The sequence below is a fragment of the Anneissia japonica genome, unplaced genomic scaffold (assembly GCF_011630105.1).
Source record: "Anneissia japonica isolate Jap-2015-1 unplaced genomic scaffold, ASM1163010v1 scaffold287743_len2803612_cov181, whole genome shotgun sequence".
In the NCBI taxonomy this organism is placed as follows: Eukaryota; Metazoa; Echinodermata; class Crinoidea; order Comatulida; family Comatulidae; genus Anneissia; species Anneissia japonica.
Window position 1 is genome coordinate 2200655 of NW_022733259.1, and position 26244 is coordinate 2226898.

Sequence of the window (26244 nt, forward strand, 5' to 3'; positions counted from 1 at the left end):
GGTTTATCTATCATGCATTTATCCATCAGTGCATGGATGTTAACAATTAGCATGAACATACTCACCATACTTTCACTTCAGTTTGTTTGTGAAAGAAACTTAAAAGGCTTTTCACTAATAATTTTTGATGAGCATTAAAACATAAACAAATTATGATTGTGTATTCTATAGTAGGTGAAAATAGGATCATTGTTTTATAAACAAATAATACCAGCAACAAGATATAGAATGGACCTTTCCAGTGTGTCAATCAAACTTAACTGACCAATCAGAACAGGGCCAGAAATATGGTTTTAACTACTGTCAATTTGTAGTACCTTAGCAACAATAAAAAAAAAAAGGGGGTGGGGCTGAGAGGAAAGTTTCATTGATTTGGACAGCGATCATGTAAGATGTGATGGCTTGGTATATTATTATATAAATTTGAATACTGTAACTAAACAAATTCATTCTATTCTTTAAGGAATCACATATTATGCATATTTTTACACAGGAATATGAGATGATTTGTTTACTTTGTGGACGAAGTGCTACCTCAGTCAGTGTGCTCCCAGATGATCCTAGGTTACAGACGGTACAATTTTGAAGGAATGCTGAATTGGGTTCTAAGCATGTTCCAGTGGAGTGGATCACGGATGCAGGACCAGGAACCTCAAATTGGGGTTTTGAAAAGGGGCATTTCCTTTTGCAGTATTTGACTGGTTGAAATCTATCTGTGTGCGCATTATGGATATCAAGAAAGGAGTGCTATGATTTGGCACCTTTCTACTCAAGAAAATTAAAAATTTTTTTCCATAGAGCATGGTTGTATTTTAATGTGTATACTGTATATGAACTTGTCTATGCTGTGTGCATTATGGGTATCAAGAAATGCATTGTAAATATTTTTATTATAACTGTTGGGTTACACTCAAAGGAGAAATACTGCTGTCAAGTTTTCTTCTCTAAAGCCTGGTGCATATTTTTTCAGCTGATGGTTGGTAAGTAAATTCTATCAACTGACTGTGAGGGCGCTTGCTCAACACGAATTGGTTCAGCAACATAAAAATAATGATAAACGAAAATTGTAGCCACTTTAGTCTGATTTAAACAAAATGAAGACAGAACTCAGCACTTTAAGATTAACTATATACATTTATTTTCTGTAGGAGTAGACAATGATTTTCAATTTTTAGACCTTCATTGGGTCATATTCAGGAAGGAGAAAAGTATTTGACATTGGATTAACAACAGCAAACTTCTTCACTTCCTGGGGAGTTTTCAAAGCTAAGTCAGCACTGCTGTATACCAGATTCATTCAAAATAATTCTACCAGGTACCCTTTTATACTCTGGGTGGAGAAAGATATACATAGATATTTTGCCCGAAGACACAAGCGAATCGTACAGCATGGAATCCAAATTCTGAACCTGCACCACAACAGCCACGACGACAGCTCCTATTATATTGTAGTGATGTAGCTAAGTCAGCGTTACTGTATACCAATTTAATTCAAAATAATTCTACCAGGTACCCATTTATGCTCTGGGTGGAGAGAGACACAGTTAAGCGTTTTGTTCAGGCACGTGAGAAATTAACAGTACGGAATCTAGACTACCAACCGCACCACAACCATCAGGACATTCGCTCTTAGTTTAAACAATAAATTTACTGTGGTTGTTTCAATGGTCTAGAGTCACTGTTGTGCCAGTCAGTAAAAAACCTCCGGATGCATTCATTGTCATCATTGGATGAGTTCTATCAGGAAGAACCTGGAAAATAAATGTTTATTTTTACTATTGTGTATGTTTTTAGTATTGTATTGTATATAGAACTTGCAATTAATATGTCATGGTGTGTCTAACATTATATTGTGCAACAGTATAATGCATGATATAAAACATAATCATTGCCCATGTATAGACAATTTAGGGGTTTCTAAGGCTTATTTAATCTATTTTAAAGTCTTAATATGAAAAAATACATATAATTTTTTTTCCTACCCAACAAATTAAGTTTCTCTCAAGCTGGCCCTGTGGGGTCCCTTCAAGCCCCTGCCTCCCCTCCCCCACCTGGTGCCACTTTTGGCAACATGGTAAGTTGTTTATATCAGTAACATTATGACATTGTGCAACATCAACTTGCTCAGTTATACAAAGCTGAAATGTCTGTAGTGTATATAAACATTATTGTGAAATCTTCCTATAAATCATTTTGAAGTGGTGGTGCATAGTGTGGGAAGCTTGCTGGAAGAGAGGTCAAGATCAAAATGAGAGGTCAGCCTATTCCTTAATATACACATGTACCATGTTGTACACAGCTCAATTGCTTAAATGTTATCAACTGAAGGACGATGCACTAATGAAACTTGCATTTCAACCCTCTAGTTGAAAAACAGAGAGAGATGGACTTAAACCGGGACCACGATTATGCAAAGATCCTCACGGTTCAGCGGCTATCACCAGTTTAGCTGATTAAGCTGAGCTACTTATTATATATGAAATGAATAAGTAAAACTGATAAATTTCAATAATATCAGATAAACGACAAATTCAAGTACCTGATATTCCCTAAGCCATGTCTCTGTAATACTTATATTAACGACACCTCCATGTTTACGCAGTTTAGTGTAACACTCTACAAGGGCCTGAAAATTTAAAAAGAATATATATAGTACTTAATAATAAATTTAATTGCACAGTATGTTTTATAATTATAATCATATTTGTTCATGCAGAGATTGGATTTATAATCCTAATTTTAGAAGCTTAAAACGTAACAATCGTGTTAGTGCTTTACAATAAAAATTACCTCACGGAATGGACTATAGACAACAACTTGTCTTGAAGGCAAAACCAAATCTATTAAAGTCATCAGCAAAGGTTCTGGTTGGAACTTCGAAGCAATCAATAACCTAAAAAAAAAAAAAATTAAAAATAATTCAGACATGCATGTATTATATGTATGAATTTTAACAAATATGTTGTATAGAAGAGAAAAATGAATGTGGTGGCATTTGAATTTGGTGTGTTAGAGAGGTGCCTGTTGGTGATTTTAAAAGGTTTGTTTAGCCTAGGTCTTGAGAGGATTTGGAGTGTAGAAAATGATGGTATACATTACTAAAGTATCTCCATACTATAGTATTTAATATCATATTCTGATTGTCCAACCAAAAAAAACTCTACTATGAGAGTAATCTATGGATTTTTCATATCAGGGGTTTCTTAATTAAATTACTGTAATCAAACTTCTTAATATATTCCACCTACACATCCATATTTTTTGCTTTCAAAATACTCCTTGCTTCGTTCAGTAACAATTTCTTTTTAAGCTTCCTTTCCTGGTCAATAGCCTAAAAACATGAAAAGTACATATTGCTTATTAACTTATAATAGTTTTACATATCATTTTACTTTTCGAAAACAATATCATGATTGGTATTTTATAATAACAATAAAATATAATTAACAAATGTTTTGTTGCTTGGTTTTATATGAATAACATTAACAAACAACTAGAGCAAAGCCAATTATAGAGATGGAGAGCCATGAATCTTTACATAATAAAGTTATGACATAAACATAAATGAGACTTTAAAAAATCTATTATAATAATACTGTATACCATTTGCGTTTGCTTGACATTTTCACATGATTGGTCTTCGCTTGGTACATCTTTTTCATCGCAGACCATTTGCTCACTGTCGGCCTTCTCATCACCTTCTTCACTGGGTTCATTCCTTTCAGCCAATGAGGGCGCACTACATTCTGGCTCCCCTTCTAATCTTTGCTTTTTTGAAACGGACACCTCTTCATCCATTTTGCATTCCTCCACCTCCTCCTGAAAGATACTTGCCACCTGGTTCATTGGAAACGAGTGAATTACTTTTTTGTATTCCTCAGGAAAGTTGTAAGAGTCAAATGCCTGGCGAACAGGAATGTCTTCCGAGTGGATTTGTACAAGTTTCCCATGGCCTGCAAAATAAAACCAAAAGCTACCTGACCTAACCGTCACAAATTTGTTCATATATTTTGGAAAAATTCCCAGCAGCACACCAATCACAAGAGTTTAAAATTTAAGGAAAAAAAAAATCCTACATTGGCAAAATGATTAACAATAGGCTTAAGAACTGAAAAGAAATCAGATCCTCAGAACTTAACAGTAACTAGGAATATTCAAATTATTAATATTAATATATGAAAGTTAACTCACCAGCCATTCTCTCCACCACTGCACTCAACAGCAAGCCCTGACACGTTTCAACAAGCAGGACATTTAAACCAGCTTGTATATTTCCTTGAGTTAAAATCTGTGACATAGTGTCCATTCTTATGTATCTACACAGGAAAACAAAAATGTGAATTTTTACTGGATTTTGATTTTCTGAAATGAAAGCAAAACCAAGTTCAAAGTGCAACCATAACCATCCTGTTAAAGTAAATGTTTTTGGAACACGGCTCCCTGAACAAGTATTTCATAATGTTGCAGTTAATCTACCAAGTAACAACTTATTCCCTTGACCAACAACAAGGATGAGTTTTGTACCCAAGTGCTCAAGCAAGTAAGTAAATTCTTGCCAAACCTCTGGGGCTCATACTGTAGGGATGGATCTTATCTCCAGTTTCAAGTAGTGTCAAGCAGATGATATAAGAGTGATGCTCGATCTGGGTGGGATGCTATTCCACCACAGGTTATTCCCAGCAATTTGCTCGTACCATTGATACGGATGGGTACACTGAAGCAATGTTGATGAAATGCCTTGCTCAAGGACACAAGCAAAATGCACAGCAAAAGATTGAAACCCCGACCTCGAGGTTGGCAATCCAAACCATTTCCACTGCGCCAAACTGCTCTCGCACACGCCACTTCTGGTTACCGCCGATTACTTGCACACGCACGTAACCAGAGCAAAATCAAACACCTAAAGTTGTGGGACAGTATCACAAAAAATGCTGCACAAGTTGTATACAGTAGATATATACACTCAAATTCAATCAATCTTTAAAATTCAATTTTGATTTATTTACAAAAAATGAACTTGTCCTAATTATAGGTTTGGCATATGATGCACCGAAAACCTGTAATTATTTATTAATTTCAATTCGCCATGCAAACATTCAATACTTACTTCGAGCTTGTCCTGGTACTTACAGGTTTTTTGAAGGTCCTTTCAACATGTACGCATCACACAGCAGTCTTATGCTCGGTCTTAGTATCCGGAATCTCAACAGATGTCTGAAACAAAAATGAACAAACCAATGTCAAATACAACCATAGGTGGACATATTGGACTGTTTTTAATGACAGTTTGGTCAGTCTGCCTTGACAAAACTACAGGCGGTATTGCATCATCAATCTCCCAGATTTGCCTTGCACACCGAATGGTATTTCAAAATGAATATTATGTTGTTATTTATTTATGGAGTTTGCTTACTTGTTCTTTTTCTTCTTTAGATATTTTGCTTGTGAGAACACTGTCTTGCTTTTGAAAGTTGTGCTGTGTTCCACAATCTGCTCAACCAGCTCCTGAATTGGAAACAGATCCAGAATTTTTAAATGAGGGGGCACCAATTTCATATACTATAGGCCTAGATGTAGTATTTATACAGACAAATAAATGTTCAGTATATGCGGAAAAGACAAAGCCAAACCAGTCACTCCTCGCAAAAATCAGTTATTAGTTATTAAAACCGGGTAAACAGTAAAATGGTAAAAGAATCATTTAAATCCAGCATTTTGTTATGAAATTACAAACATACAGCTGTTTAAACAACAATATTTGAGAAATCAGCTTTCAAAGTTTACGATTTCAGGAATTTCTCAGGCAGAAACCATCAACAAATCATTAAAAATTTTTATTTTAACATTGAAAATGGGGAAAATAACAACACAGCATGAAGTATCTTCCGGGAGAGCTGTTTAAACGAGCTTTTTTAAAACATCTAATTGTATTTTGCTGTGCACTGTGATATCCATCAGTACTGGCCATGGGTGGCGCCAGCGGGTGGGGGAAGGGGGCCAAGGCTCCCCGTCGGGGAGACAAGGCTCCCCGTCAGGGAGACAATTGATACAGGTAGTTGAAAGTAGTAAAAGTATTCTAATATCATGAATTTGCAAAAGATGGGTTATTTTTTGGGAAATTCCTTATTGATTTCCGGGAAACTGTCATGACTTGTGCCCTCTGAAAGTAATACATTCTTAATGCATATGATTGGTTACCACCTCACCTGTCCTTGCACACCTTGAGATTTCATAGCTACTATGTCGTCTCTTGTCAGGCGTTGCGATCGTCCATCATCAACAAGCGACCTGTTGTCATGTCCGCCAGAGCTACCTTCAGATTCTAAAAAAATAATTTAAAATTTGTCTAAATTAGGCAGTTTTATATATATTTCTATTTATAAGCTCTAAAGTATGTTTGCCGATTTTAAGAATTGGATTGAGTGTACCCTTTTAACTTTCGTTTGGTTTCAAATTAATTTCTGTTATTTTTAATGGAAAATTACAGCAATCTTGAATGAGGATGATAATGATCAGGTCAAATAATACAGTAATCATATTGATAATAATGTCACACTGACAGCGATGATTATTCAGAATGATCATTTAATATTCTTTACCTTGTTCTTTCTGTTCAGATTCTACTTGTTTTATAGTTCTGTCAACCACATCCCACACTGTTCCGTAAGGTTTGCCAATGGCAGGGTCAATACTAAAGTTCCTCTTCGAAAGGAAAATATTCCTGAGGGGAATGAAGTGATTTTTGGGAACAAAATTAGGACTATTAGTATTAATACGGATAAAAATTATTATAATAATACAGGTCTCCCTCCAATTAAAGGCCACTTCTGGGACCACGGTTTTCATAGTCTTTAGCAGATAATTAGAATAATAAAGATAAAAGATATTTGTGAATTTGGGACCACAGAGAAGTGTTCTTAAATTGGAGGGGTTATTAATAAGGAGGAGACCTGTCTTTCACAGTTGAACAGAAGTAAAATGATTGTTATTTACCAGATTAGAAAATCAAACTTTTTAGGTGTTATGATCTCAAAATCATACTTAACCACCAACCCACCCCCCCACACCATACTACCGCAAACCAACTCCAAAATAAGTATATTGAAATATTTTACTAAGGTAACTCTACTAGTGAGTAGTAATATATTAGTACTAGTAGTCACAGGTTTAGCTATTTAGAACGGCCACTTTTACCGTGACGGCTTGCACAGCTTGTCCTAATCAGCTCGACCTAGCCTAATTGGGCCTGGTCTACCTTTAGCAAATTCTTTATATTCTTCAAATCTATTGAATGTTACAACAGTTACATTAATCTAATGCTAAATCAAATATAAGTTTGATAAAAACAACATTTATTGATCGAATGTTTGATAAAAAAACAACATTTATTGATTGAATGTACGTTGTTTTCGTACCAATATTCGGTAGGGATTCCAAAAGATGGGCGTGGCCCGCCTATCGGCTCAGTGCCACGCCCACTGGCTTCCATTTTAGATGGCCTATTTCGTTTTTCTGGCTAAACCCCTGCTAGTAGTAGTAGTAGTACAGCAGGCGTAGGCCTACTAGTCTAGGGCCTAGCCCTCATTTATATTTTATCTATTGCTCTCCGCCTACACGTGATTCATTTCTCATCTGTGCCAAGTTTCATCTTTAACGATTGTATAACGAACTGTAAAATCTGCCAAATCTACTCAATACGTTATTGTTGAATTAGAGCGACAAATGATCACTTCCTGTGTTGCAAGAGGATGTTTACGTCTGTCTGATTACTTCGCTCACCAGGACACAGTCCTTTGTGCTTTTTAAGAAAAAAGGCAGGCCTAGCCTAGGTATGTATTAATGTTTTCTTTTCAACCAACCTATTTCTAAAAATCTTCATCAATTTCAGATCATTTCCTCGTTTTAATATTACAGAATCCCCTGCTTTTATAACACCAACGGGGTCCATGTTCACAGATGATAAACAATCTCTATTTCGTAATCACGGGTAAACAAGTCGACCATAAAAACAAAAAACATGTGTCGATAACGATAATCGTGCTCTAACGACGAATTCGTGTATAGCTCCCTCAAGCGGAGCGTTATTTACGTACTTTTTAGTGCGCATTCTTATTACGTTCGATGAAGAAAGACGCAGTGCGTCTTTTTCATGTGTAAACTAATTTCAACATAAGCGAATTAAAACGGAACTGACACAGTCATTAAACAAGGACAGACTTGAATGAAAAGGTTATTAGGCCTACGATTAAAACCCTGGATGTTTTGTCTCTTCTATCAGCAACAAATGGTAAGTATCGATTATACAATTGAACGCTTTTAACTTACCGTCCTCGGTTTAGTCTGCAACTTTGTGGTAGAAAATGTAGGAGTTGTATAACAATAATCATAGACAAAGAAAGCATGACTGTCTTTTATTATACCCCAAGTTTGCACCAACAGAATCGTGCATTTATAGGCTTAGGTTAGGAGGTTCAAATGACAGAAAAAAATGTGTTCACGTATAGTGTCATTTATGTCCTTGATAAAGGCATACATTTCTCAAGTACGATTGTTTCGTAGCCGAAACCACCTTTTTAACCAAAGTGCAACAGTGACGAGTCTACCACGGAGGCCTCTACGACTGTGTTATTCTTCAATTGCCTTAGATTAGGCTCTGGTAAGTTTTAAATGCAAGTCTTATCCTAGGCTAATGCCAGCTTGTCAAGCTAATTTTCACTAGGATATTCAGGCTGTTAAGACCTCCACGGCGTTTAGTATTGAATACGTTTACACTTTCGATCCGTCGTATAAATTCTTAATGATATCACGTTTTGTTTTCACACATTTCTTTTTCAATGTCCGTTTCGTCAATGAAAAGCTTCTTGTTTTAACAAAAATCGATAGGCAAATATATTAACTTTTGTAGACTTTCGTGGGTTAAATTATACGTATGCCGTGTATTTCATCCAAGGAAATTGAATGTTTTATATAAGTTAAATTATTATTACTATACCTAGGCCTATTAGGCCTGCTAATCTTTCATTATCATTATCATCAGCATCATCATCGTCGTCATCATCATCATCATCATCATCATCATCATCATCATCATCATCATCATCATCATCATCATCATCATCATCATCATCATCATCATCATCATCATCATCATCATCATCATCATCATCATCATCATCATCATCATCATCATCATCATCATCATCATCATCATCATCATCATCATCATCATCATCATCATCATCATCATCATCATCATCATCATCATCATCATCATCATCATCATCATCATCATCATCATCATCATCATCATCATCATCATCATCATCATCATCATCATCATCATCATCATCATCATCATCATCATCATCATCATCATCATCATCATCATCATCATCATCATCATCATCATCATCATCATCATCATCATCATCATCATCATCATCATCATCATCATCATCATCATCATCATCATCATCATCATCATCATCATCATCATCATCATCATCATCATCATCATCATCATCATCATCATCATCATCATCATCATCATCATCATCATCATCATCATCATCATCATCAAATTGAACGCTTTTAACTTACCGTCCTCGGTTTAGTCTGCAACTTTGTGGTAGAAAATGTAGTTGGATAACAATAAACATAGACAAAGAAAGCATGACTGTCTTTTATAATACCCCCAAGTTTACACCATCAGAATCGTGCATTTATAGGCTTAGGTTAGGAGGCTTCAAATAACAGAAAAAAATGTGTTACGTATGCCGCCCTGCTGATTAGGCTAGTGTCATTAACGTCCTTGATAAAGGCATACATTTCTCAAGTACGATTGTTTTGTAGCCGAAACCACCTTTTTAACCAAAGTGCAACAGTGACGAGTCTACTACGGAGGCCTCTACGACTGTGTTATTCTTCCAGTTGCCTTAGTATTAGGCCCACTGGTAAGTTATAAATGCAAGCCTTAGCCTAGTGCCTATCAACTTGTCAAGCTAATTTTCACTAGGATGTTCAGGCTGTTAGGACCTCCACGGCGTTTAGTATTGAATACGTTTACACTTTCGATCCGTCGTATAAATTCTTAATGATATCACGTTTTGTTTTCACACATTTCTTTTTCAACGTCCGTTTCGTCAATGAAAAGCTTATTGTTTTAACAAAAATCGATAGGCAAATATATTAACTTTTGTAGACTTTCGTGGGTTAAATTATACGTATGTCGTGTATTTCATCCACAGAAATTGAATGTTTTATATAAGTTAAATTACTATACCTAGGCCTATTAGGCCTGCTAATATATCATTATCATTTATCATCAGCGTCATCATTGTCGTCGTCATCATCATCATCATCATCATTATCATTATCATCATCATCATCATCATAATAATAATAATCATAATCATAATAATCATCATCATCATCATCATTATCATAATAATAATAGTAATAATAATAATAATAATACGCCTATTGTTAATATTAGGCACATTGTTAATTAAAATTTACCGTATAAAGCCTTTAACATAGACAAACATGAAACGTAAAAACAAAAAACGAAATAAAAACCAAAACAGTAAGTTTCATTTTATGACAGGCTACTAGAGTTTCAACAACTAAAGCACTAACACTAACTAAAGCAAATGCGGATTTGGGATTATCACAGAGACATGCCTAACCACCGTAGCATTTGAAATCAATCGTCGATTTCAATGTATGAAACTGCCTGGAAATTGGTTTTTAAATTAAATTAGGCCTATGTATTGTAATAATAATAATAATAATAATAATAATAATAATAATAATAATAATAATAATAATAATAATAATAATAATAATAATAATAATATAGGCCTCTATGTATTGTTATAAAATCCTTGGTATATGATGTAACCTCCGTTTTAACACTGTCATTTGTGTTTGATTAAAAGCTATCCCGTGGTAGAATGAATGAAAACACATGCAGATAAAACACTTCACATTCTACATATCAAACTCTATTGAGCTCCTCATATAGGCGACGAAGTAAACTACTAAAAATAAGTATGCATCTTCGCTTCTTCTGCAGCTGAGCCAGTAGTGGCGCCAGCGGGGCCAGGGGAATTTGTCTGTACCCCCTCCTCCCTCCTGTCGTCCAACGCCAAGTCTAGGTCGTCGGTTAGTAGGTCTTTACTAACCCATACAAACTCTCCTAATGAACCCAGGGATATTTTTTTATTCCGGGCCGTCGACCGCCGAGGTTGTAATCGGCCACTTGGTTCGGGCCCCTCCGGCGGACATGTCGAACCCCCCTGTCGGCAAATTTCTGGCGCCACCGCTGAGCTGAGCTTCACTGACATCCAACTTGATTCATCAATCTGTGGATATATATTTACAACCCAATTGAAGATAAAAATATATTTACAAAACATAAACCCTCCAATAAAATCAAATAGGCCTATTCCATGTTATTCTACTTCGAAATCATGGAACGATCTCTCTCACAACAATGGCACTCTGCGTCGCTCAAAAAAACACACATGTTAAGACTTTTACTGGTACCGATGTTGACTCTAATAATATAATCGATTGTAATTATTTTTATTGACAGTCATTACAGATCGTCTAATTCATTGAGAATCAAAAGGTCACAAGTACTTAAATGTTAACCAATGTCACTGCTTAACTAAAACTTATTCAAGTGTATAAAAAACAAGGACAGTTTTTTTTTTTGCATTCACTGTTATAAAATAACAACCTAATTCTGTTAATACGACAAAACCTCCATTAAAGCCGGGCACTCAATGCGATCGACGGTCGTCGGCCGACGCGATTCTATGAAAAACACAACGCGACGACGCGCGCGCAACGGATCGTTTTTAATGACGATCCATACAGACTGCCACAGTCGACAATCAGCAGACGGCGTCGCGTCGTCTAGCGCTCACAGGGAAAAGAGTTGGTCGTACGACGCAGTGACTGGCCGGCTTAAAAGAACAATGTTATTTGGTGGTTAGCTTATTAGACCTGTCGAGAACAGAAGATGTGTTGACAGCATAGCATATACGTCCGTTAAGACGTCTTCAGTAAACTCTCCTAAAGAGCTTTCAATAAATCAGGGCCGTACATAGCCACGAGAATTGAATGAAGTGGTCAGGTTGCGAGCGAAGCGCGAGCACTGATGATTGTGGCTAGGGGGCCGCCGAGAGCCCCAGGTCGGGGGTCAGGTTTCCGGGGCCAATAAACCATTAAACTGTAATATTATTGTAAACCATTAAACTGTAATATTATTAACATTAAGCCATTAAACTGATTATTAACTAAGACCAATCAACACATAACATAAAACATGTACATATCAAAATTATTATGTTTAATCTTTCCTCGTCGGTGCTTGCATCAAAAGGTGATTTGGATCTAACATAAGTATGATATTGATAATCAATCGAAATTCTCTGTACATTAATATTATGCTAAACATTTACAGAGTGGATGTTCCTTATGTTGTGGTCATATTAGACTGTAATATCAATTAATTAATTAATTTGTGGTCTGTCAAAAAGTGGTCAGGTTAAAACCTTACCAACCGTACCGGTGGCTACGGCCCTGAATAAAGCCTATCCAAGGTAAACGTATGTCTTTTTCTTCAACAGACGCGGAATGTGAATACGATTGGTAATGAGCCAGAGAGAAGGTAATTCCAAGCCAAAGACATTGGATAATATAGTTCACGGTTTTGTTGTGTCAGTCGCTCACGAGCACGATCATCAAATTGATCTTCTGAAAGCCTCACCGAGCTTTGCTGCTGGTACTGTTACTGAGTTTTCGCCGCATCCAGAGTCGTCGAGCGTGGTTGGACAAAAGCGACTCCATGCTGAACAGCTCCCTTCGTTGAAGGAGAATCAATTATTCGAGGAAACTACAGACACTTTTAAGTTCAGTGACTTCAGCTTTCTGCCACAAAGATCGACATTAACAGAGACGGTGAAAACGTTAATGATCGATTCATATGAACTATCTAATGACACTCTCTCTGTAGTTCGGGTACCACCAAAGAGCAAACGTCTTTTTTCGGCTGCCTTGATAGTGGCAAACGCCGTCAACACATCGGTAAATTCGTTAACTTCTGATTCAGTTTCTAAAGACTCTTTCACAAACGATACGAAATCTGTAGCCATCCCCGTGGGCTTCAAGGAAACTGTAATTGCGTCATCTCCTGCAAACAACCTCAAAAAAGAAAAAAAGTCACGTGGAACTTCGCGATTGAACGCTGTTTTGAAAGAAACTTCGACAGAATCAATTTTAGAAAACCAATTGGAAATGCTTCAAAAACGGTTTGGCAGAGTTAGGAATAGGTTAGCCTCAAAAGGGATGCATAAATGTAGGGAGAGTAAAAGCGGTTGTTCGGTCGATGATCCGGTAATTTATGATAAATGTTACAGTCCACATACTCAAGTCATGGAATTGGCAAACGTTACAGAGGGAAATGAAGTCGATCTGAACACTTCCCAGCGTTACTCAGAAAAAACACATGGAATAAACTCACAACGAGTAATCGAGTGTCGTGATGAGGACGATAGTGATATTGATGAGCAAGTAATCCACAGTGAAATCTTTCAACATCGCCCTTATGACGACCATGCGGTTGTAGCCCATTTGATTGAATGCGACAAAACTGATTTAATAAACATTCCGAAAAAGAAAATAAAAAAGAAAAAGAATCAGGTAGTCCCAATTTCATTTTCATTTCGGAAAAAGATACTACACTCAAAACTAGAAGCTAAGATAGAAAAACAATATCGCATTATGAAAGAATACTTAAAGGTTGCAACACTCTCCAGCCCGTCTGTGGACGTTGCCCTGTACTGCAGATGGAATCCCAGGATGATTGAATCTTGTGGGCATACGACAGAGTTGATCATTTACACTATGAAGGCTTTCTTTATGACAAACAGTGGTCTACACGTGAACTGGATCCACTGTCCTGAAGAGAAATTTGAAAGACTAATTGAACGAGGTGCACAGATGAAATTTCGTAAGGACTTTCCAGAACGCGTGCTGGGAGTATTAACACTATCTTATAATGCATCCGTCTTACTGAGAAATCCACAATCAAATCTACTTAGTGCCTTATGCGAACTTCTCGAAATCCATAGAGATGAATTGGTGGTTGTCGAGGTCAATGTTAAATGATATGTAAACAACCAACAAATTTATGAGACTTATAAAGGTCTAAATTATTGTTTTCAAAAACCAACGCAAATTGAGTATAGTGATAAACAAACAGTAAAGGGAAAAAAAACAGAATAAAGTATATTTTAAAATATATGCCAATATTTGGATTACGATTAAGTTTATATACATTTTATTTTTCTTCAAAAAAAGCCGTTTTTTCCAATAAAGGTTCTTCCTTGATAAATCGTATACATTGCCACTTTGTTGTCTTTATCATTTGACCTATGCCTAATCCCGATGGTATATAAATTAGTTAGCAGTTGTTTTTTCTTTTTTCTACCCTAACTCGGTGGTTTTGGAGATGCAACAAAAAAAAAAAAAAAATTATTAATACTACTATTATTTCATTAATCCCTTTCGACATCACCGTTTCTATTAAATTTGGCAGTTGCTCCAACCATGGTGAGACTAGAATCTCTGTCGAAGCTTTGGATTCCCTGCCAGGGAGGACCTTGGGGAAATTTGTATCTTTGGCGCCGCCACTATGCGATGATATTGCAGTTGACACAGTATATAAAAAATAGATATCATCAATCCATCAATCAATCAACCAACAACCCACTTCAAAGAAGTAATCAAAGAAAACAATTAATAATCTGTCCGATCTTTTAATTTCAAAAATACTAAAATTACTCTCCTATTCACACTAGGCATGATCATCAATTCTTGAATCTCTATGATTATTATTTATTAAAACGCACCATACGTCATCGACACTGTAAACGCCATTCATCATGGCAAAATAATAGCCTCATGTTTGTTTGTGGGTGATATAAAAATATCGTACTAACTACGAGTACTGTAAATTTGGTTAAAAGACATAATCGTGAGTTACTTCATACATTACTAGACATTTCCTTCACCCCTAATAAGCACTACAATTAACAATCAATTTATTGGCAATGTGCTTCATTCTTGATTATACAGTAAAGATAATAAAGTAATATTTATAATATATATTAATAAAAGTAATAATTCCACAATATAGTATTGCTCTTATTTTCGTATATATACTGTTCGTTATTACATATTTTCTTTTGAACAGATCGTTCACAAAATTTCGACCCACAAACAGTCAATGAAAGAAGACCATTTCGCGAAGTCCCGCCCCTTGGTTACTGTTGCTAAGGTCGCACAAAACTACAGTGTAAAAAACATACGAAACACACGCGATTTTGTGGGACAATAATGCTTGTGAGAAGCGCGTATTCCTAGCCTTATTCTGATTGGTCAGTTGTTTGATTGACACCCCGGAAAGATCCATTTAACAGTAAGGCAGCCAATCACAGCTTATCCAAACATGCTTATTATGCATGAATATGACCACAATTAGGTACTGTACTTTAAATAACCTATTATTTACAGTATTATTATTATTGTCATCATCATCGCTGTTGATGCCTCTCCTGTTGTTGTTGTTATCATTACTTCATTGCAGCTAAAATAGCCACCTAATTCATTATAATTTTATACTTTGGCAGTGTAGTAATTTTGAAATTACAGTTTTTTTTATTAAAACTTTACTGGCTTCTTTTCTTTACCTATACCAAATAACACCTTGCTGGTCAAAAACTACAGAAAAGAAAAATAATGTAAAGTGAAAACCAAAATGCAGCATAACAATGGAACATATTAATTTATTGTATTAATATATATTTAAAATAGTGTATTAAGCTTGGTCTATACTATAAAATTTCATCAAAAAAAGTGTCACATAAAATGTGATGGAACATAAGAGCTGAACACGTTCAACATATTTTGATACAATTTGATATGTGATATGACATCATCGTACCCATATATGGGCACATCACATTTTTTTGTTACACAAAATTTGATAGTGTAGACAAAGCTTCACAGTGGCAACACCAGTGAGAAGTCTGGAGAAACATGACACCTATTTGGGAAACCTGGACCTCCATTTGGGCAAGAGAGCCAAAAATTTAGGTGCCTATTTGTTCAGATTTGTTCAACTTAGCGGAGGTGAATGTGGATCGTCGGCAATCATGCCCCCCTCCCACACCCTTCGGGAATTTATGTCGCCGATAATAGTGCATTCATGAGCATATGAGCCACAGTGTCTTATATGCGCATTAAATATAATACAAGATATAAAATATTAATCAACATTAAAATTGATCACCTAAAAATGACATCCTAGGGTATTGCTTAAGTAGCATAGGATCGAAGAAAACGAAACAGAAAAGAAAATATTTTTAAATTACAATATTTAAAAATAGTTATTTGAAAAATTTCATTGTCTAAATTAGCATATTGGGTGGTTGTGGTTAAGGCAGGCATTTTCAAGTCAAAACAGTCTATAGTAGTACCAGAGTAATATATTTTTAAAAATAAATGTATATAAATAATGTTACTGTCACTTTTTAAAGTTTTCAATAAATATATATTACCTTACCTAATTTTTCTAATTAAAAATATTACTTCACTATTGTGTTAGTTATATATTTAAGATTATATATTTATATATATACAAAACAAAAATATTCAATAAGCCAATTTGTGATTTGAACCATGGTTAGTCAAGGACAATAGACATAAGCCTGTGCTGTGTGTATGCTCGTTTATGTTGATCAACCTTGATATGGGGATGCATGTTTTGAACTATGAATTGGCTTATTCCATATATGAGGGGCCTAATTTATATATTTTAATAAGTTATTGACATACAGTAAAACGTCCATTTTACGTACCCCTTGGTACCAAGGGGTTTTCGTAAATTGAAAAATTTGTAAACTAAATCGGGTATCAGTTTCCAATACCTAGGCCTAGCTATCCCCTGCCATTGAGTGCCAATAGGCTGACGGCAGCCAGGCCTAGCAGTGCAGCAGTGTGGTCTACCGCACTAGAGCCTAGCTGAATTTATCTTAGAAAAAAACCAAATTATTGTAATCGATAGCATTCTTCCACTTAACAAAATATTATTTTAACTCTTATTCAAACATCTGTATGTTTTATGGACCTTTCTATTGTGTTCTTTCTAGTTGTTAGATCGCCGAATTATGTTGTTTACATGCATTCGCGATCATATCTAGCATTCACGATGTCAATAAGTTGCTGACCCCAACAGTCTAGTTCGTCATTGTAAACATGTGAGCTCAATCCAACGACACTTGTGTTGGTAGTTCATTATTCTGGTTAGGTTTATTACATTAATAACGATTATTATACCACAAATGGAAGAAAAGATTGAACTATTAATAAATACAACAAACTTGATTATATTAAGAAAAATATACATTATCACTTTGTAAAACGTGTGCAATCAGACTTTTTTTATGGTATTAATTGGTCGATGATAACGTCATCAAGCGCCAAGACCATTTGTAACATCGACTACTCGTAAAATTGACATTCGTAAAATGGACGTTTTACTGTACAATTAAAACTTTGAGAAAAAATTTTTACCATCATTTAACTGACATTTTTTTTTGGCAGAATATACATCTTTAACTTAAAATTTAAAGCAATAACATCATAAAACAAGCATTTTAATGTTAGAACTAAAACGAAATTGAAATATACTTCTTAGTTTAAAGGAATGAGCTTCGGGAATGTTGCAGAGGGTGTTTTGCCAATTGGTGGAATATCACTGACATTACATCAGGTTATCTTGATCCCTCCGACAACTGAAAATGTTGAACTAAGTGAGCGAAGACTGACGACTCTTCTGCGGTTAAATGGTCGTAAATTTATCGGAAGTTTATGCTGGAACATGACCAACAGGAACAGAAGGAAGACAACTAGTAAAAGTATATAACCCATGGAAACAGCAAACGCTGGTTCCTAAAATAAAAACCAAAATATAATACTTAATATAAAATAGTATTTATGTCTGTTAAACTCCCCAGAACTTGAACCAAGTTAAAAAATTTATAAATCAAGATGGTGATGAAATGTTTAAAAAAATCTATACAAAAACATGTGATCAGGGTGTTGCCTTGTGAGGTATCATTAACTTTTAACCATTCAGACGGGCACACACTGCGTCTGTCAGCCAACGCGATGCTATAAAGAAAGCAACGCGACGACGCGCACACAGCAGATCATTTTTAATGATGATCCGTTCCGACAGCCAGAAGTTGGATTTGTTGAGCGACGATAGTACTACCGTCATACAACCCAGTGAACCCTGGTTTAGCAAGACTGAAATATGGTAGACTTACCTGTGATATATGAAAGTATTGGTGAATTTGCTGCTCTTTCCATTTAATAACATAGTCGAAAATTGTCTCATAAATTGGCATCAAATCAGATACTGCTTTCTACAAAAAAAAAATACAGGTAAGATAAGAATGAAATGAGCAATAATTAAACCAGACTGTTAAAACCAAAACAATTTAATATAGATTAGTTTACTATTGATTAACTTGCCTGTAAATTTTCATTTGGTGGGTTGAATAAGTCAAAGCACTGTGCCCCCTTGTGGTCTCCTTGCCCCCAAATTTCTATTGTGTAAGAAAAAGGAATCTGGAGGAAAATCACACAGAGTTAAATATTAGTGAATAAAATTTAACTTATAAAAAAAATCCCATGAAAAGCTAAGCTATTTTTAGGCATTGTCCATAAAAAATAAATTATTGTTTTTCCTTATCTAGAAAGAACAAGATGCACCAGATGTAAACTTATTCAAATTTAACAAATTCTGGGGTAGAATCTAGAGAACTGTCAACAATTAAAAACAAAAACATTTATTTGCTTTACTTTAAAAAAAATTTACAAACTTCAATGAAACAAAAATTTAAAAAAATTCAGCTTTCCCTAGGTCTACGGTCTGTTTTGGCATGTTTTATATGTTAATTTTTAACTGGTAGCTATATTTTATTCCATGTATTGTTAAGGTTAATTAGCGCAACACAAAATATATAAACTTAATAGGTAATGAATAGAAAAGTAATAGAATTAAAAGTAATTATAAAGTTTTTTTTGAAACAGCACTAATCTTTCATCAATGACAAGTTGTATGTAGAAAAAGATTAGCTTTCCATAGCTTACAATACCTTCATTATTCCCGACATGTAGTCATATATTGTGCCATCCGCTGGATAACTATTTAATTTGTAACCAATACCAAAGTTAAAATCTGCAACCGCCGCCCTTGCTATTTTGGATGCTAGATGGAGTTGAGCATCCATGTTGCTGGGAATGCGACTCTCTCTCTTCGAAACAGAATCTAAAGTGATGAACGTGGTAATGTAAGGGGATAATGGATAAAGATGATAGAAATTTAGGCCTTTCACAACATACTGACATACAGTTAGGTAGCAATAATTAGCCAGCACCATCAAATAATCAAAAACACTTACCTGCAAATGGTAAAAAGATTTGCCGTATCCCAGAATGAAATGACACGAACATGTCAAAATGGTAGCGCTTTGTAAGGTCACGAAAAACAAAACTTTCAGGTTCTGAAAAAATAAATAAATGATGACCATTACTATACAATAGTGTGCAGTGGTTTGGCTTTGGGAGTTGTCAATGCCTGTGGAACTTATAAACATCCAGAAATACACTTCTCTGATTGGTTGTCATGCCTAATTGCCATTAGAATGTACATGAGCTGTAACAAAAAAAATTAAATTACATGAAAAAACAATGGATGATGATAAAGATAATATTAAAATAATAATATCATCAAAAAATCTAGAAAAAAACATGTAGTTAGAAAACATGATTGATGGTCAACTACCTGAAAATGGATATGGTCCTCGATATTCCTCATCGTTCGGATCATCCGAGCTACCTTTACCGCCAAACTCCCATTCAAAGTTGCGATCAAGATCGACACCAACACTTGTGCCTCGCCAACAATAATTATAAGTACGTTCTATGTGTTTTCTACCGTCAGGATTAGCCATCACTATAACAAATAAGTCTATCTGCGACAGGACTTTTCTTGAGAATGCTTCCGTATTTGAACCCCTAGGAGTGGCCAGTCCGCTTGTTAGATTCGTCAACAGATGAAACAAACTTTCAATAGGAAGAAATTCTCTTGCATGTTCTCCGAAGGAAAGTAGAATCCTAGGTTTATGATCGGCAATGGTATACATATGTGAGGCCATCTTACTGTCTGAGAAGTTTGAAATCCTGAGAACGAACTGTGATGCACCATTTCTCGACTCGTACTCAGTATAATGCCGTATATAACCTGGGTTCTTTGATAATAAGTCTTCAATATGAAGTTTTATTTTTGTTAAATTGTGGTAGAATTTGTAATCAGGGGTATAGACTTCATGTCTTGGTTTAACATCCCCAGATAATACTTGTATTGGTAATATCCAAACATACAAAGTTAAGAACAAGGTGCAAATTGAAAATTTCATTTTGTTTGTTTCACTATCTGGAGAATGGTAACCACTGTCAGAATTCACCATCCTTATAAATTCAATTCTTAAATGCTATCAGAAAGTTAAGGAACCTGAAAAATAAAATTATGAAATTTAAGGTTTTGAATAACTATATATCATAATTCATATTCATTCAAGAGATTGTAAGTACTATACATGTATGTCAAGACACAATATGTCTCAAATTTCCTTCCTTTTGATCAGTTGAACAGCTCAGTAGCAGGTCAAAACAGCAATAAACCAAAACGGCAATGACCAAAACAGCATTAACCAAAACGACAATGAACCAAAACAACAATGACAGGTACCAAAACAACAACAGACCAAAACAAAATGGAAATGACAAGTACCAAAACCGTTTTGGTTTATTGTCATTTTGTCCATTAACCAAATCGAACCTACAACCTTTAAATTACTAGCCTGGCATCATAACCACTAGACTACCGAGCTTGCGCTATTAGTGACTAGAGTTGAATCCGATCCCAAGTAGCAGTGGGTACTGCAAATGCTATGCTATGCTAGCCTAGGCCTACCTGGATGTGTTTGCATCAGGAAAACATCTAGGAATCCCAGAGTGATTCATTCTGAATACAGACAGTGCAACAACAATGATGATGATATAGATATGCCTAGATAAGCTAAGTAAATAATATACATCCACCACTTTATTTATATTTTAAGAAGACCTTGTGACTTGTCGGTATGCAAACAACCTGCCCTAGGCTAGGCCCAGTCAAAGATGCAAGCAACTACTGTTGTTACCGTCCACTCACCCTGCTGCCGCTGAAAGAATGCTGAATGAAGCTACAGAATACGGGCTGGTGCCTAGGCTTAGAATAGATCAGTTAAAGACGATTTGCACAGTACCTGATTGAATTTCTCTTGTTCACATCAATAATACAAAGGACAAGGTGCATTTTTTACCTTTACAAATACATACTACTAGGCCTATAGGAGCAACACTGAAACTTATAATTGCAGCAACAACTAGCCATATAAAATTCAAAACTGATTCACGTCTTGATCAGAACGCTCTGTTGGTAGCGAATTGTCTATACTCTCAATAGTACTAACTACGGATAATTGCGCTCACTGGATTGGCGTTAATACGTCTTTTTAGTATTCGTACTATTGGGTCCTTTTTCCATATTGAACTTTGACTTTGTTTATAAATTGTAGGCTTGTTATCTGGTCACTGGTGCGCCCTAATACACATGATAGATTGAAATTTTAGACGAAAAGAAAAGAAAACTATCCGGTTTGCTGTCAGGAATATTTATATATAAATTACCACATACTATATAGCTCTGAAAAAACTACGAGTTCATAATAATACAATTTATTGAATTACTGGCGGCTGAAATAAAGCCTAGACACATTGTGCAGTGTGTTGACGTGTTCGTGTGAAATGAACGTAAAATAGGCAGGAGGATATCGTAGAAGATGTTTGTGAAAGTTAACGTTTACATTCCATCAGAAATATCAACTCTAGTTTCAATGAGGTTATTAGCATTCATCAGTTTATTAGGATTTCTTTTTACATACGTTTCTGCAGCTAAATTATCAGATGTACGGCTATGCACTGATCCAAATTGTCAAGGTAAGTCTAGGCTAGGCTAGTCTGCTTGTGATATGTGGGTGGTGGTAATGGTTTTATGCTGTTTCATGCCTGCCTCCTCCTCTTCACTCGACGAGGAAGTAACGTCGACGGGGGATGTGCCTTCCAAGTCTAGGCCTAGCTACCATGCACTTCGACGTACCTCTTGAATATGTCTGCCTGAATATTAATTAGGCCCTAGTAGTAGTAGGCGCTTGTTATTTCTGAATACAGTGGGATTTGCACATTTATTTATCAAAAATATAATTGTTCTGATCATGTGTACAGTAGGCCTATGTTTGAAACTACCAAGATGATAAAAATACAGTGCACCCTCCAAATTGAGAACCCTCTAAGACCCCTCTAATTTCAGACTACTTTTTCATTTAAAGAACCAAATAACAATCTTCAATCTTTTAACAAAAATTGAAAAAAACACAGACCAAACCCGAGACCACCCCAGATTTTCAGGTACCAAAAGTGGTCTTGAATTAGAGGGCAAACTGTGTGACCATTGTGTATTAGGTGTAGGACCCAAAAATATAAATTTCATGTGCATTCTTTGTTTATCAACAAGAAAGTGCATTTGTTCATCTTTTACTGTGTGATCTAAATTTAGAAAATGAATAGGGTAATAAAAATACATGAATTCTTGAAATATTGTGCAAAAATTTACAATTCACAGTTATAGTAATACCTCTTTATTTTTAAATATGTTTGGGTGACAACCTTGTCTTCGAAAATAATAATGGACATAAATTGAACTTTTTTTTAAACAAACATAAATAACAACAAAATTTATTCATAGGCTGATTTTAAACAATTACAGTCAAACCTCTATTAAGGGAACACCTGTGGGACCCAAAAAACAGTGTTCCCAATAGGGGTATTGCCAGAATAGTGGTTGGCCGTAGTGTTCCAAGATACTTTTTTTCTGTTTTGTATCTGAAAAAGTGTTCCCTTTAAAAAAAAATTGCATGGAGTGAATAGTGCATTAAAAATATAATCATCTACAGTAAACCTGTTAATTATCACAATTGGTGAGAAGGAAGAGTTTAGTGCTTTTTGAGTGAGTGGCCTCAATGCTAAGGAAAAAGATTTTGGCATTCCAGCTTGAGGTACGGCAGAGCTGGGCATAAAAATCAGTCGGAGGTCCAAAGTGAGCTTTTGATTTAACACTGAGGGCTGCATCCAAACTTTGATGCTTCCAGTGGGCTTCCAAAAACCTCCAAGCACTGCTTTTACACCGCTTTATTATCAGTTTTAATGTTACTTTTTACATATAATCGGTGTCGGGCTGTAAAAAACAAGGGGTCATCTAGATGCACACATAGGGTTTTTGATTCATTTTCGCGGACCACAAGAAATATGCTGTCAAGCCCAATGCTGCCCACGGGCGGCACTTTGCCCATCATTGGGTTACGATTACCTTTATCTTCCAAATACAGACAACCAATTACCATACTGCATATTACTGTACCTGACGAACATTCAGTGTATTATTATTATTACCTTTCCTTTGTTGCCATACCCCACAAGTAATAAATTATTATGAAAGTTAAATATTAATAAATCCATATGAATGGGAAACTGCTAAATTGTTGAGATATTTTTTTTTTTTTATAGTGGCTGCTCTCATCAAACATATAAAATTTACAAATCAAATCATTAATAAAAATACAATGGCAAAAAATATCACAAAACTTGCACTGAACTCCTTTAACAATTTTTAACCTATCACAAGGGAGAAAGTGCAGACTAAGATACATCTGCATAACAACAAAGTGTTTTTATTTTTAAAAGGAAATTGTATGTAAATATACAACGTAATTCAGTAATAATGAAATTATAACATAAGAATACAGTAATAATAATGATAACTAATGTAATAATAATAATATTCAGAAGGTTTTATAGAAAACTGTTGTATTTCCAAATACTGTACAAAACAACATTTTGTGTACTGTATTGAATTTTTATATCATTGTTTTGCTCGTATTTTAGTTTAGATTTATTTTATTTGTTAATTAGTTTAAAGTATTTTTTCCTTTGTAATTGTTAATGAACGCCCCATCATTCTGATGTGTGCCCCTGATCTAAAAGTGTATGTTCAATAAATTTCAGTTGAGTAGACTTATTTGATTAATCTAAACATTACTATAATGTTTGATACACTTTCTTCAACAGCACCAATTTCAAAAGGTAAAGCATTGGTAACACACAAATCTGAAGATGGTGATCTTCTGAGTTTTAATAAGGGCGATGACCTTATCGTTTATTCAAGAGGTGCTGGTACAAAGCCTGATCTTTGGGGTGGTGAGGTAAGTATTTCTGGTTGTACAGGATATGACATCATTATCATTAATAGTCTGCATTAGTCTCCCAATTGAACAACTTTTACTGGTAAATTTGTCCATATAAAGCCAGCTAAGCACACGCAACGTGAGGTATTGCCTCTTTTAACTGGAGTTGAAGGGCTTCAAAAAACAATAAATATAATCGTAGCCTAGGCCTGGACTAGAAGGCCAGCCTAGGCTTTCTAGGCCTAATAAGTGCTTTTTTTATTCTACCAACACACAATATTTACTGGTTGATCAGTTATTTTTACTGGTATTGACGGCTTAAACGGCTTCGGGAGAACACGGAGTTCTTTCATTGATCACTTTTTGTGCTTTCCTATTAATATTTACTTTAACAAATTACTTAATGTTTCGATATTTGTATTCCGATAGGTTCTTGGAAAGACGGGAGTGTTTGGTTACTTTCCTAAGAACTTTTTTCAAGAAGTTCAAGTATTTAACGAAAGCCCAAAGCATGTAGTTGCAGTTAATGTAAGTATTTATTCCACTTGCTCCAACAATTTTTTCCGTCCTCAAAGGTTTTACGAAAAACCACTGTTTTTGATAGAACCATTTTGCTAAATAAGAAGACTGCTTTTCATATATTCCCCCCCCCCCCTCTGATTGTCTTTAAAAACTAGAGTTTGCTTAGCAAGGTATAAAAAAGTCCCTCCTAGCCACTGGAACAAACATTTATAGAGTATACAGTACCTGGCTACCTTTATTTAAATTATTTTTTTATCTGCAATCCATATTATATATTAATGCTTTAAAGTAAATATAAATATGATAATTTGTACAACAGAAGGCATAACAATCCAATTCAATATTATGAGCTGAATAAAAAGAAAATAATAAATATGAATGTATTGAATTTTAATGCAGCTGGTGTACAGTTCCTTAGTAAGATTTACAGCCTAGCTGGAACCAAATATGTGTACATCAATTTAACTACCTGATAGAATTTACCACTGGCCTGATTTTTAAAATTATTAACATGGCTGTTTGTTTAAACAAGCGCTGAAATCTCATGTGATGGTTCTTGGTTTTAAGTAATCTCACCATTTCTGTTTTGTTAGCTCATTTTTTTTTTCAATTGCAAGGACAGTCAGACACCAGCACCATTAGAGCTTTTGTGAGTTGTGAACCAGCTAGTCCTCGTGAAGGGCTTGAAAGTGCTGGTAAACAAAGCAGTGATGCTGGATGCTGGGTTTTAGTTTAGGACATGTCATGAGTTAATTTCCACGCTTTCTAGATCAAGTTTTTTTATGTTTCCATCTCTTGTGCTTTAAGCACTTTCTAAATGGATATGTGCACTGTATAAATCATATTATTATCATTATTATTATTATTATTATTATTATTATTATTATTATTATTATTATTATTATTGTTATTATTATTATTAGTATTATTGTAAATTTATTAGCCATACATTTATTATGACCATTTGCATATAGGTGGTTATATGCTGAATTTCCAACTTAAGATGAATTAAAATTTCAACATGCATAGAAGTACAGATTAATGATGTTGGGTTTTGAAAGAGCTGCTTTAATAAGTTGTGTGTATTGATTTAATTTGCGGATGTTGAATGTGTATTTTGTTAGCATCTGCTGTTATTGTAATGATAAAGGTTGTAACCAGGAAAAATGAAAAAAATAACAGCATTTCAAAAAACCACTGGTGAGCCACATTCATTGATTTACAATGAAAACTT

The 26244-nt window shown here is 35.0% G+C and overlaps 4 protein-coding genes across 11 annotated transcripts in view; 2 read left to right on the top strand and 2 right to left on the bottom strand.

The window, feature by feature from the left end:
* Positions 1-1114: 1114 nt before the first annotated feature.
* Positions 1115-8093, bottom strand: LOC117116041 (tRNA (adenine(58)-N(1))-methyltransferase non-catalytic subunit TRM6-like). The gene is made up of 11 exons (XM_033259980.1): positions 7860-8093; positions 6600-6721; positions 6207-6322; positions 5414-5505; positions 5131-5214; positions 4192-4316; positions 3604-3953; positions 3249-3331; positions 2791-2893; positions 2540-2626; positions 1115-1751 (listed from the first exon to the last, which is right to left on the bottom strand). Exons 1-11 carry the CDS (start codon positions 7946-7948, stop codon positions 1662-1664), a joined length of 1341 nt encoding a protein of 446 aa, XP_033115871.1. The 5' UTR covers positions 7949-8093; the 3' UTR covers positions 1115-1661.
* On the top strand, positions 7592-14407 carry LOC117116040. Of its 4 annotated transcripts, none has more exons than XM_033259977.1 (2): positions 7592-7829; positions 12642-14407. In XM_033259977.1, the coding sequence occupies exon 2, from the start codon at positions 12667-12669 to the stop codon at positions 14179-14181; it is 1515 nt and encodes a 504-aa protein (XP_033115868.1). In that variant the 5' UTR covers positions 7592-7829; positions 12642-12666; the 3' UTR covers positions 14182-14407. The 4 variants fall into 4 exon arrangements, with proteins under 4 accessions (XP_033115868.1, XP_033115869.1, XP_033115867.1 ...); XM_033259978.1 differs by lacking the exon at positions 7592-7829 and adding an exon at positions 8186-8287; XM_033259976.1 differs by lacking the exon at positions 7592-7829 and adding an exon at positions 8324-8656.
* Positions 14408-17719: 3312 nt separating this feature from the next.
* Positions 17720-21633, bottom strand: LOC117116104 (carboxypeptidase A4-like). Of its 3 annotated transcripts, none has more exons than XM_033260058.1 (7): positions 21456-21633; positions 19931-20659; positions 19548-19649; positions 19242-19414; positions 18616-18711; positions 18408-18506; positions 17720-18027 (listed from the first exon to the last, which is right to left on the bottom strand). In XM_033260058.1, the coding sequence occupies exons 2-7, from the start codon at positions 20613-20615 to the stop codon at positions 17845-17847; spliced, it is 1338 nt and encodes a 445-aa protein (XP_033115949.1). In that variant the 5' UTR covers positions 20616-20659; positions 21456-21633; the 3' UTR covers positions 17720-17844. The 3 variants fall into 3 exon arrangements, with proteins under 3 accessions (XP_033115949.1, XP_033115950.1, XP_033115951.1); XM_033260059.1 differs by having other exon boundaries at positions 21362-21633; XM_033260060.1 differs by having other exon boundaries at positions 21513-21616.
* A 192-nt stretch (positions 21634-21825) lies between these two features.
* LOC117115973 (transport and Golgi organization protein 1 homolog) overlaps positions 21826-26244 on the top strand; it is a 31399-nt gene continuing 26980 nt past the window's right edge. For 2 of the 3 annotated variants that reach the window (XM_033259887.1, XM_033259888.1), the window contains exons 1-3: positions 21826-22188; positions 24373-24506; positions 24918-25016. In XM_033259887.1, the coding sequence (XP_033115778.1) occupies positions 22032-22188; positions 24373-24506; positions 24918-25016 (390 nt within the window). In that variant the 5' untranslated portion in view covers positions 21826-22031. The remainder of the gene's footprint in view (positions 22189-24372; positions 24507-24917; positions 25017-26244) is intronic. The other variant, XM_033259889.1, reaches the window with a different exon arrangement.

Coding starts and splice junctions, on each gene's coding strand:
- LOC117116041 (XM_033259980.1), bottom strand. CDS start 7,948: ATGGACCCCGTTGGTGTTATAAAAGCAGGGGATTCTGTAATATTAAAA. Junction 5,506..6,206: donor CTCAAGGTGTGCAAGGACAG/GTGAGGTGGTAA, acceptor TTTCCAATTCAG/GAGCTGGTTGAGCAGATTGT. Junction 3,332..3,603: donor ATGTCAAGCAAACGCAAATG/GTATACAGTATT, acceptor TCATGTTTTTAG/GCTATTGACCAGGAAAGGAA.
- LOC117116040 (XM_033259977.1), top strand. CDS start 12,667: ATGAGCCAGAGAGAAGGTAATTCCAAGCCAAAGACATTGGATAATATA.
- LOC117116104 (XM_033260058.1), bottom strand. CDS start 20,615: ATGGTGAATTCTGACAGTGGTTACCATTCTCCAGATAGTGAAACAAAC. Junction 19,650..19,930: donor AGGACCATATCCATTTTCAG/GTAGTTGACCAT, acceptor TTATTTTTTCAG/AACCTGAAAGTTTTGTTTTT. Junction 18,028..18,407: donor AATACTTTCATATATCACAG/GTAAGTCTACCA, acceptor TTTTTATTTTAG/GAACCAGCGTTTGCTGTTTC.